Source organism: Equus asinus, chromosome 21 (genome assembly GCF_041296235.1).
Source record: "Equus asinus isolate D_3611 breed Donkey chromosome 21, EquAss-T2T_v2, whole genome shotgun sequence".
Lineage (NCBI taxonomy): Eukaryota > Metazoa > Chordata > Mammalia > Perissodactyla > Equidae > Equus > Equus asinus.
In genome coordinates, this window is record NC_091810.1 from 58590202 (window position 1) to 58602317 (window position 12116).

The window sequence follows — 12116 nt, forward strand, 5'->3', positions numbered from 1 at the left end:
GTTCCGTGGACTGTGACAAAGTCATGGGGCTATGGTGTAGAGCTGAGCTGAAGAGGCCAAGGGAAAAGGCAAGACGGCCCAGAGCCCGTGAGGCGCAGACGGCTGGACAAGAGGTAGGAAGGCTGGAGGGCGGCCCAACCAGGGAGCAGAGGCCACCGAGCTCGATCGCGGCGTTGGTGATGGGGAGCAGATGGTGCCTTCCTGGCCCTTTCCCTGTGCAGAACCCCACCAGCAGCCTCAGGCTTTCAGCGCCAGCCCTGGCCCCTTTCCACCCGCCATGGAGCTGCCTGTGTGCTCCTGAGAAGCTTCAGTACTTGGGATTGGTAGGCTCCTGTGTCCCTGAGACCCTAGCTCAGGGCCCAGCCGGCCTGGGCAAGGTCGCCTGGTCCCCACCAAGCAAAAGGCTCTGCCCTCTAGGTGGTGCCCCTGCAGGCCATCGTGGCCATGCCCGAGCTGCAGCTCTCCACCAGCTGGGTGGACTTTGGCACCTGCTTTGTGAACCAGAAGCAGGTCTGCGAGGTCTATCTGATGAACCTGAGTGGCTGCCGGAGCTACTGGACTGTGCTGATGGGTATGTCAGGCCCTCCTGGCTGTGCACTGCTCCCCTGCACAACTGGGCCAAGAGCCCCAGGACGGCACCTGGGTGCCCTGTCCCTGCAGGCTGGCTCCCCAGGGCTGGCACCACCTGGGAATCCCTGCAGAGGTGGCCAGTTCCCCAGTCCCTAGTGATCCCAGGGTTGCCCTGCCCTGTGGGGCTGGGCAAGGCCAGGGGTGCACACCTGAGATGTGAGGCAGTGCATAGAGCTGCCTGAGCTCATGTCTGTGCTTCCTTCCCCTCGGTGCAGGCCAACAGGAGCCAGACAAGGGCCCTGTGGCCTTCGGGGTCTCCCCAAGCAGTGGACTGCTGGAGGCACGACCAGTCAATGTGCCCCCATCCTCTGTCACCCTCCAGGTTTTCTTCACTGCCAGGTACAGTCCCCCCAACCCCCCAGCACTGCCCACAGGCCTGGAGCCCAGGGCCCCCTCCTAACCTTAGCCCTCGTCTCCCCCAGGAGCAGTGAGCTGTATGAATCCATGCTGGTGGTAGAAGGTGTGTACCCTCCAGGGCCACGTCTCTACCAGCTCTGAGGCTCTGCCCCGCATCCCAGCCCCAGGCTCCCAGCTGTAGAAATAAAATGGCACAGAGCTAAGGAACAGGTCTGCTGGGCAGGGGGCTGGACCATGCCACAGACTGGGGTGGTGGAGTGGACAGTGGGGAGTAGAGGAGCTAGTACCTCTGACCTCCAACTGCTCTGAACAGCTCCTAGAATGGAGGGGCCCCCTTTCCAAAAGGGCAATTTAAGATCCAAAGGAGGAAAAGAAAAAAACTCCTAGAAAAATAGAAGTAGTAAGGCACTTAATCTGATTAAGGCTATCTACAACAAATTTACAACAAACATCACACGTAATTTTGAAATGTTTGTTGAATGCTTTCTCTAAAATCAGTAGTAAGACAAGGATGCCAGCCCACACCACTTCTTTTCCATTGTGTACTGGAGGAACTAGCTAGTCCAGGAAGACAAGAAAGAGAAATATAAGACATAAACATTAAAAAGGAAGAGAAAATTTATTTAACAAGGCCGTGGATATAAAATCAATATGCAACAGTCAATTGCACTTCTATATACCAGCAGCTAAGGGAAAGTGAAATTAAAACACAAAAGCAAAAGATAACGTTTACAATAGCTTAAAAAATATCAAGTACCCAGGAATAAATAAAAACATACAAGGGCCGTATGGATAAAACCATAAAATTATAAAACATTACTGAGGACCTTTGAAGAAGATCTAAATAAATGGAGAGATGATCTAGCATGTTCTTGGATTGGAAGACTCAGTATTGTAAACGTTCCACAGATTCTCCACAGTCCCAGTCAAAACCCCAACAAGCGTTTTTCATTTTTGTTGTGGAACTTAATGAGCTGACGCCAAGATTTACATGGAAAGGCAGAAGGACGAGAAAAGAAAAACAACGTGGGAGAACGTGCTCTCCTGGATGCCAAGACTTTAAGACATCAGAATACCCAAGAAAATGTGATATGGACACAGAAATGACAGACAGGCCAATGAAACAGAAATGAGAACCCAGAATCAAACCCACATATTTGGTCATTTGATTTATGATGTCCCCGAGAACAGTGGGGGAAAGATCATCTTTTCATCAGGGATCCTACAAAATTAGGCGTCCATTGTAAAAATAAATAAATAAATAAAGCTGTAAAAAATTTTTAAATAAAGTGAAATCACAAACCAAAGGGGAGAAGATAGCTGCAACACATGTAACTCACAATGGACTCATCAAGAATGTGTAGAGTACCCGCAAATCTGCAAGAGCGAGAGCAGACAGCCCAATACAAAAATGGCAAAAAACTTGACTAGGTACTTCACAAAACAGGGCATCCAAGCGGCTGATAAGTTTATGAAAAGGTACTCAACCTACTCAGGAATGAGAGAAATGTAAATTTAAACCTAAGAGATATCACTAATAACCACAAGATTGGGTAAAATAAAAAAAAAATTCTGAAAATATCAATTATTATCAAAGAGGTCTTCTACCTTGCTTTTAAAAAGTGTAAATTGAAACAACTACTTTGGATAATGGCTTGACTTACCTATTAAGGTCGAAGTATTCTCTATGACAAGCAATCTTGCTCCCAAGTAAAGAGCCTAGAGCAACTGGTATTTCTGTGCTCCAGCATATAGTTACAAGAAGGTTCATAGAGGCTGTCTTAGTCTGTTGGGCTGCTATAAGAACACGCCATAGACTAGGTGGCTTATAAGCAACAGACATTTATTTCTCAAGTTCTGGAGGCTGGGAAGTCCAAGATCATGGCGCCAGCAGATTCAGTGTCTGGTGAGAGCCATTTTCTAGGTTGCAGATGGCCACCTTCTCACTGTGTCCTCACATGGGGGAAGGGACAAGCTAGCTCCTGGGGGCCTCTTTTATAAGGCTATTAATCTCCCTGCCTCCTAATACCATCATCTTGGGCATTAGGTTTTTGACACATTATCTGGAGGGACACAAACATTCAGCCCATAGCAGAAGCATTATTCATCATAGCACATTTCCACCATTTGGAAACAACCAAAATGTTTATCACTACTAGAATGGATGGGTAAGTTGTGGTCAGTTCACACAATGGAACACTCTACAGCATAAAAACAATCACTGTGTGTAAAAACATGGATGAATCTCTGAGTGAAAAAAGTCAAACACAAGAGTTGAAAGTGTGCCTCCTCTTATAAGGTTCAAAACCCTGTAAAACTAACCTATGTTGTTAGAGGTGAGTAGTTGCCTTGGAGGAAGGAGAGGTGGTGACTGGGAGAGGCAGGAGGGAACTTGATGGTGCTTATAATTTTCCCCTTCTTGATATGAGTGATGGATACTGACTATGTGCTTGTGATGATTCATAAAACAGTACCTTAAGTGATTCACACACTTCTCTGTATAATTGAAAAGTTTCCAAGATTGGAGTAGAAATAATTTCAGGCAAAATAGAATTTATGGCAAAAAGCATTAACAGAAACAGAGGGATGATATTTCATGATAAAAGAAACAACCCACAGAAAACTTCGCTAATTCACTCTTTGGCTCTTTCCATTCTAATTTCGCTTCCCTATTGTGTTTTTAATACTTCAGTTGCTGTATTGTTCATTTTAAGTGTTATGGGTGTCTTTTCCAAGTTCAAGTCTTGGAGTTATATTACTTCATCACTTTGAACGTTTTAAACAAATGTAAAGTCCTTTTCAGAGAGCTCTATCACCACTAGATGGTACTCTGATGGTAAATCCTCCAGTTTATTGCTTCTGCCTGTACGACATTTTGTTTCCTCATGTGCTCAGTAATTTTTGCTTACAAGTCTATCTTCGGTGAGATTCGTCTTCCCTAGGAAGCCCTATGAGTTTTGGGCTGTTGTGGCAATATCTCTACAAACTTGTTTAGTGTTTGCTTCTGCCAGGCCCTTACAAGACTTCACAAGTTTTTAAAATCATTTCTGGGCTTGGGGCTTGCATCCACGGGGCTGGGTTTTCACCCGTGGTCCAGGGGCTGCACCCATTTCTGAGCTGCTTCGCTCTCGCCTCATACAGCCCCTCACCATCGGCTTGACTCTTTGGTAAACTGTGAGCAGCATCTCATGTGGGAGTGGCAATGGAAGGGGTAACTGAGGGTAAGAGATTGGGTCCCACATTTAGGTCAATTCCCGGGCAGCGGTAGAAACACATGAGCAGCTGAAAGATGCAGGTAAGATGAGAATTCCACATAAGCAGTAGTCAGTGACGAGGCCAACGAGAGCCCAGGATTCATAGGCACCATAAGTTTGCAGGAGACCTCGCTGACATGTTTGGTACATATCATATCTATTGTATCATAAAGACATCAGATTTGTGAGAAAAGGAGTTTATTGACAATGTGTAACCTCACACAATTTTAGCATTTAATTTTTAGTATTACACTAAACAAGTGTGTGATAAGAATGATGTGTGAAAACAATAAAAGGAATGTTCTAGTCCAATACTGTCTAATAAAAATATGATGTGAGCCACAAATGCAAGTCCTGTGTATAGTTTTATATTTTCTGCCAGTCACATTAAAAAAGTTTTTAAAAAACAATGCAATTAATTTTAATATTTTATTAACTCAGTATATCCAAAATATTATCATTTTTATACATAATCAGTATAAAAATACTGATACGTTTTGTTTTGTTTTGTTTTGTTTTGTTTCTGTACTAAGTCTTTGAAATCCAGTGTGTCTTTTACACTCACCGCACATCTCAATTCCAACTGTCCACATTTCAAGCCCTCGATAGCCAAATCTGGCTGGTGGCTATTGTATGGGACAGCATAGGTCTAGTTTGTTAAAATATATAATGTCAAACTCTAGGCAATATTAGCCATTGATTAGATAGACAAACCAGGGAGGTCCTATCTGGAACTGACTGACAAATCTCGGCCACCTAGGGAATGTCTAAGCCATGTACGGGTGCACTGGGTCTTGCTGACAGCCACATCCTCCCTCCACCAGCTCCTTCATACCAACACTGCCCCATCGGTTTTCTGTCCTCACCCTTCTCCTCCTCCTGTTCCTTGAAGCACCAGCTGAATCCTTCTAGCAGAGTAATTTGAGGTGACGTGTTTAACCGTGGGTAATACATTGGCCATCACAGCTCGCAGATAGGTGTCCCCCAGAAAAGACGGGGAAGGCCTTTTAAGCATCCTGTCATCTTGTGAGCAGATAGTTTGCAAGACTTCTTTTTTTTGGGCCCTTCAAATCCCACTTTGGAGACAGTCCTGGGAAACTTGGTAAGGAACAGAGGGACCAGAAAATGACGCTCAAAGGGGGAGTTTCAGGCACCAGTTTCTTTCTGTCCCAAAGCTTGAAGTGCACACCCAAAGCAGTGTGCTGGGACCAGGGGGCCAGAAGCCACTCTGCTGCACCGCACTCCACCCCTGCTTGGGAGAACCAGGGCCTCGCTGCCCTTGCTCCATGAACCCGGACATTCTTTTCTGCACTTCTCTCAGAAGCTCCAGAGAGTTCGCTCTTCCCTGCAAGTTGATGATCTTCCAATAAACTGAGCAGAGAGGAGAAGAGCCAGCCCCTGCCCTCAGCAACTCCTGTCCCAGGGAGAGAGGAGGTGGGGCCCAGGGCCTGACCCAAAGGTGTCCAGGTCTGGCTAATGGATGAGGAGTCCTGGCCCCTGCCTGGGGAAGCTCCCACGCTGGCTGGGAAGGGCAGACTCACCCTCAGGGCATTTGGGACTGTGAGCTGGGGTTTGGAAGTTATCCTCAGGGTGGTGAAGGTCAGCCAGGCTGGAGCCATCAGGGAAGGCACCCCCAAGGATGAGGGTGAGATGGGTAATCCCCAAAGCCAGGCTTACTTGGGAGCATCAAAGGGGAAACCAAGTGAGAAAGCCCCGTGCAACAGTACAAATGGGAGACATTCTCATTATTCCTTTACATTCCACCCCTGCCTTGACAGGTGCCCATTGTGGGTCTGTGAAATCTGTCCTCAGCCTGCACTTGAGCTGGAAGTCCAATCACACTAGCAGATGCCTGAGCTAGAGGATGTGGGCAGTGGGGAGGTGCAGTCCTGCCTTCACCACCTCCTGGCCCTCGGGGACATGGCCCACCCCCACACCCCATCCAGAGAGCTCCTCGCTGTCCCTGAGAGTTAGCCAAGGACATTAAAGACTCTAGGGAGCCTGTCTGACCCACGATCCTCCAGGCCTGGGTCTCTGGGTTCTCCAGACACAACCAATTTTGACCTAGCCATCTCAAGTGCAATATGGTACCTTTATTGGAATGAATTACACCGAGGCTCCCCAAGAAGGGGCCATTTTTGGATCTCAAGGGCTGGCCTCAAGCAGGACCCACCCTGCCTGCCAAGCTGGACTGGGCCCAGAACTTGTGGCCTGGAATCCATGGCCCCATACCCAGTCACTCAACTCCAACCCGAGATCATCTGGGGGCCTAGCCCTCAGTCATCCTTTCTGTCTGCTTCTGTGGGCTGTGATGAGGAGGGGAGGATGTCTGTGTCCAATTTCATCACCGAGGCATTGAGAATGGTGTTCTTCACCACTTCCTCAGCCGCATCATCATATAATGTATCGTCAGACATTGTATCCTCGCCTGTGTTCCTGAAGAAGCCATGGGAGAACAAGTCATGAGCTGCATCATTTTGGGAGCTGAGAAAGGCAGCTCGAGCTGTGCCCAGCTCTGCACTCCTGAGAAGTGGGCTTTCCCATGCCTGCGGGTCCCCAGCCAAGCTTCGCAGGAGCTGGGGAGGAACCCTCACCTCCAGGATGAGGTCTATTCCATCTCCCAACCCTAGCCAGACCCTTCACTCTTCTGCATCTTTGGGGTTCTGTCTGCCATCCTCATCACTGGCATTTACTGAGCCCTTGCAACCTGCCAGACCCTGTGCCAACTACCTCATGTGGGTTTACTTCCCCCAAAAGACCTATGAGAGAGGAAGGCTAGGCTACATGTCTTTACCTATCTGTGCCTCAGTTTCCCCATCTGTAAAATGGGGATAGTGTCAGGACTCCCTTGCATGTGATTGTTGTTAGGACGAAGTACGAAAAGGCAAGTATAGAACAGGACCCGACACGTGGTAAATGCTCCATAAATGCTAGCTACAGTTATTACTATTTTATCAATCCATTTTGCAAGTGAAGAAACTGAGTCTCAGAGGTATTCAGTAACTTCCCTGTGCACGCGCTAGGAAGCAGTAGCCAAGATAGAAATCCAGGCCCCAGCTCCAGAGCCTGTGTTCTTAACTACTACACTGTGATCCTGCTGCACTGAACATTGCACCCTCTCTACAATGGAGCAAACACCTATTCATCCTTCAAAGCCTACTCAAATGTCACTTCCTCTGTGAAGGCTGCCCCAACTCCCCAAACTAAAGTTCCTCCCTCCTGGGACTCCTTATAGGTCCTGTACATCCCTCTGCCAGAGCCCATCAGTGATAACTGTTTGCATATCTGTCTCTGCATAAATGATGGTTTGCTTAAGGCTGGGGACCTCTTACCTCTGACAGTCCAACCCTGATACAACGCCTAGCACAGATGGTGCCAGTGAGAGTTTGATGAGGGAGGGAAGGAGGAGGATGGTGGGGAGGAGGGCAGAGGAAGGCCAGAGGCAGTGACCCCTGTGGTATGAGCAGAGGGCACTGGAGGACGTCAGGCAGCCTCTGCCCTTCGTTGTTGCTTGGGTTCTCTCAGGTCCAGGAAAACAGTGATGGGCTTTCTTGGCCCAAATCCCAGAAGGGATGGTTCTGCTAACCATGATAAGTCTTCTGCAGGGGGCACTTAGGAGACCAGAGGCCAGAAGTGCCCATGAAGCAGTTAGGGTGGAACCCAATTCCCAAATGGGGTCCTAGGTTGCTGGGGCCAAGAGGTCAGAGTCATGAATCAAGTCTGGGTCCTTTTTGAGGAACTGGGAATTCAGATGGGAAGGAGAGGTATTCAGACAGTTGGTTCCAAGTCAGTCTCCTGTGCCCTGGGAGCGGAGAGAGCCCAGGGCATCTCCAAGGGCAGCAGCTCAATCCCGACAGGCAGCCAGGGGGCTAAGAGGGAGAAGATCCGGCCCAGGCTGGGTCAGGAGAACCAGGCAGGATGAGAGCTGGCAGAGACTGGGCTGGTAGCAGCGTCAAGGAGACTGCCACAGAGTGGCCCTAGTGTCACACGTCCTCCTGACAAAGGGGCAGGCATGGACCGTGCTTGACATCCTCTCAGTGCCAGGGCTTGAGAACCAGGCCCTGTAGCAGCCAGAGCCCAGGAGCCTCACACACCTACCTGAACTGCAGGGGATAGCTCTCCAGGCTATCAGAGAGGGGCTGATCTTGTGTTTCCGGCAGCAGGGAGCAGAGGGACAAGGCCAAGATGGCTGAGGTGAGGCAGAGAAAGACAGGTAGGAGAGTGAGGTTCTGGCTGATGAGCACCAGGGACGAGATGGCTCCAGCCGCCCAGGCCAGGGACACCAGCCCCAGACCTGTGGCCCTGCAAGGGGAGATGAGAACTTGTCTGGGGGGCCTTGTGGGCCCAGAGGCTGAGTGAGGTGGAAGAAGCAGCTCTCCAAAATCCACACCCTCCAATCTCTACCCCGTCCCAACTCAGTGTGCGACCTCAAAGAATTCAGTTCTCCATTGATTCAAAGTAGGTAGTAATTTCTTCTGGGCCTACTTCATGGGGTCAGAGGTGGGAGAAGTAAGACCGACACAGCACTGTGTAGGTGTGTGGGGAGAAGACACGGACAGCGAAGCTGAGTGGGGAGGAGGCTGCTGCCGCCATCACCAAGGGCTCCTGTGGTGAAGGGCCCGAGCATCGACGCGTTCCGCACACATTCCTGGGAGCCATTGGAGTCAGGCTGCTGGGGTCCATATCCTAGTTCTGCCAGTTGCTATGTCTGACCCTGAGCCAGTGCCCTTGTCTCTGATTTCACGTCTGAAATAGGGCTAATGATGGTGTATGGGAGATTTTTTTGAGAGGGTTAAATGCGGTAATCCATGCAAACCACTTGGCATGGTGCTTGTCACCAGGTGAATGCCCAGTTTTAGCTGCTGCTATTCCTCTTGTTATCGTCCTGCCCTCCCCACGCCCCCACGGCCCTTGCCCGCCAGGCCCATACCTGAGGACAGTGGGCAGGAGCTCGGCAGTGTAGATGAAGAACACGGTGACCGAGGCAGCCATGCTGAACTCTCCGAACACGACCATCAAGACCAACGCGGATTTCAATTCTGTGGTCAGAAAACGTGGCCGCCTGAGTCTGGGGACATCCTCCCCTTGGGGCAGGTGGGGAGGGCCAACCCATCAGCTCTCCCTCGTTCCCTCTCAGAAGGCATCTGAAGAGTCCACCCCCACCACCTGGTCAACTAGTCAGCAGACTCAGGCATTTGGTCAGCAGAGGATCAGTCTGCTAGAGGCCCAGCCAAGCCTGGGGATCTAGTACCTCTGCAGTGGGGGAGTTGGTCAGCAGGGCAGGAGGCTCCACTGGGACCCCCGTGGCCTCTCAGCCACCCTCTACCACACTGGATTCAGACCCCACCCCTCTGCCTCTGGACTTTCTCATCTTCCACATCCTCACCCAGAGGCAGCTTCCCCACCCCACCACCTGCTCCTTCTTGGGCCTCCACTCAGCACCAGGCCTGCATCCTGCGTGCCAGACTCCCTGTCCAGGGCTCTCTCACCTTCCCCTTCATCCTCTGCAAGGTGAACAGGGGCAGGAGGTGTTTGGTCCCTGGGGCATTTACGGCTAGACACTCTAGGATGTCTGACTCTGGGCAGCCAGACAGGTGCATTGGAGGAGGAAGAAAAGATCCAGGGAAACACCATTCCTCAGGCATAGGGGGGCCAGAGCAGATCCCTGGCTCACTGACCTGGAGCCAGGAGCTTGCAGCTGCTGCCTCAGCAGCCTCTGCTGGATCCTGCCCCAGCCCCATTCCCCACTCTGGTTCCTCCTTTTCTTGGCTCTGGGATGAAACTAGAAACCCAGTTCTATCTACGGGGGATTGTATTCCTAGTTTCTCTCACATATTTGAGAGTTTTAAATATTTCTACTTGACTCAGGGTAGATCTACTTTTAAAAAAAAAAAAAAACCCAAGCAATAGAAATGTAATAATGAATTTGCCTCCCCATTTTGTCTTAGCCAGTCAATGCTGCAACATATGGGAGAGGAAGGGTCCAGGTCAAGAAACACAATTACAACCCCCAGAGAAACGCAGGAAGCCACTTGAGGCAGACCCTGGATGCAGCCTTCCCAGCCCAGGCCCTTCCCCAGCAGCCAACAGGGCTCTCGTAGTTAGCAGTTCTGATTGGGTGGATGCTGACATCTTAATGTCCACACCCTCACCCCTGCCACTCTCTAGCCCTCTGACCTGGGGCATATTCATGGTCGTAGGTTCTTTGAAATTTTGAAAATATTCCCAGCCACCCACCCGCCGCCATTTCCTTCTCTAGTTCTGAGCCCACAGGGCGCAGGGCACTGTGCCCCCTGCGAAGGAGAGGCCTCCATGCAGGAATTGCTCCTAAAGGATAGCCCAACGTTACGCTCAGTTTTCAGTTTCAGTGAGCAGGTTATTTTTTCCTGGTGAAGTTACAGATAACCTGCATTTCCCAGTCAGAGGCTACAGACAAGAGCTAGGGCCTGGGGTCGCAGTTGAAGGACTTTTTGCTGCATCTGTTCACATTTAACCATCAGATCTGACGTGGATTGGGAGCAGGTGGAAGAAGGCTGGCCACTCTCTCACACAAGGACAATTCCTCTTGACAGCACACCTTCCTCTCCCACGCCCCTGAGAGCTGCATGCACCCTGTCTGGGGGCTTCGCCCTGGGGAGGGCAGTGCTCCTGCTCAGGAGGTGCCGGGGCCTCGGCAGGGTAGGTGGGCCATGGCTGCAGGAGGCTGACTCCCAGGTGTCTTGTTGGCTGGACAGGGCAAGAGGCACGAGGTAGGGGGTCGAGGAAGGAGGAAGGCTGGAGGGTGCGTCCAGGAGGGTGGGCTGTACCTGAGGGGATGATAAGGATGAGCAGGCACATCATGGTGCCTTGGAAGAGAGTGGCAATCAGGCTCCACTTCCTCCCCATCTGTTCCAGGAGAAAAATGCAGCACAGCCGGGCAGGCACCTCCATGATGCTAGGGATCACCTGTCGGAAGTAGATGTTCACACCAAAATCCTTCAACTTGAAGCTCAGTGTAAAATAGCTGTAACCGACAGTAAACCTGGAATGAAGCCAGGAGAGAGTCACTCAGAGAGAGACACACACACAGATGCACAGAAATGGATGGGGCAAGGAATAAAGTCAGAGGCAGAGCAGAGAGGGGCAGGGTGGGAATGGACAGAGAAATAAGCACAGAGATCTGGGAGCCGTGGGCCAAGCCAGGGTCCTTAGGCCTCACCCCGCCTTGCAGCCTGACCATGCCCCATTCCCTCATCAAATTCTGGCATGCACATCTGTTTGCAGTCGCTGCCCACCAGTCCTGGGTACTCACCACACACAGCCCATCACCAAGGTCACCTTGCGGAGGTGCCTATTGTTATAGAAGTCCAGGACAGAGGCCTTATCCATCTTCTTTCCAGGCAGCTGCAGCTACAGGATAAGCAGGACCAGCCAGAGGCAGGGTGGAGATCCCAGCTTGCGCCCCACTCCCACAGGACCTGCAAGGCCCGCCTGCCCCCCACAGCACCTGCTGGGCCTCTGGCCCTCCCCTGGCAGGATTTGATTTTGCCATCACCATTCTCCTCAAGCAGTGGGGCCGAGGTGGCACCTAAAAGGATGAGGAGGAAAGAGGCCCTTCCACAGCGCCCTACCTGGCTCACTGCAGGCCTGAGGCCTCTTACCTTGTCCAGCAGACTTAAGGGGATGGTCTTCTTGTTCACACCAGCTGCATAACACAGCACCTGCTTGGCCTCCTCCACCTTCCCTTTCATCATCAGCCACCGGGGGGACTCCGGGAGAATCCTGCATGGCCATCTCTCTCTTATCCATCATTCCAAGATGGCCCAGAGTCCCAAGTTGGTCCTATCCCAGTCTCAGCTGTGGCCATCCTGCTCCAGCATGAGATGACTCTGATGT

The 12116-nt window shown here is 50.8% G+C and overlaps 1 protein-coding gene across 1 annotated transcript in view; it reads right to left on the reverse strand.

Annotated features, from left to right (window-relative positions):
- Positions 1 to 1683: 1683 nt before the first annotated feature.
- SLC22A14 (solute carrier family 22 member 14) overlaps positions 1684 to 12116 on the reverse strand; it is a 52219-nt gene continuing 41786 nt past the window's right edge. The window contains exons 6-11 of the mRNA XM_070492313.1: positions 11882 to 12002; positions 11533 to 11630; positions 11048 to 11262; positions 9172 to 9280; positions 8340 to 8543; positions 1684 to 6677 (exon numbers count right to left, since the gene is read on the reverse strand). Coding sequence (XP_070348414.1) covers positions 6518 to 6677; positions 8340 to 8543; positions 9172 to 9280; positions 11048 to 11262; positions 11533 to 11630; positions 11882 to 12002 — 907 coding nt within the window. The 3' untranslated portion in view covers positions 1684 to 6517. The remainder of the gene's footprint in view (positions 6678 to 8339; positions 8544 to 9171; positions 9281 to 11047; positions 11263 to 11532; positions 11631 to 11881; positions 12003 to 12116) is intronic.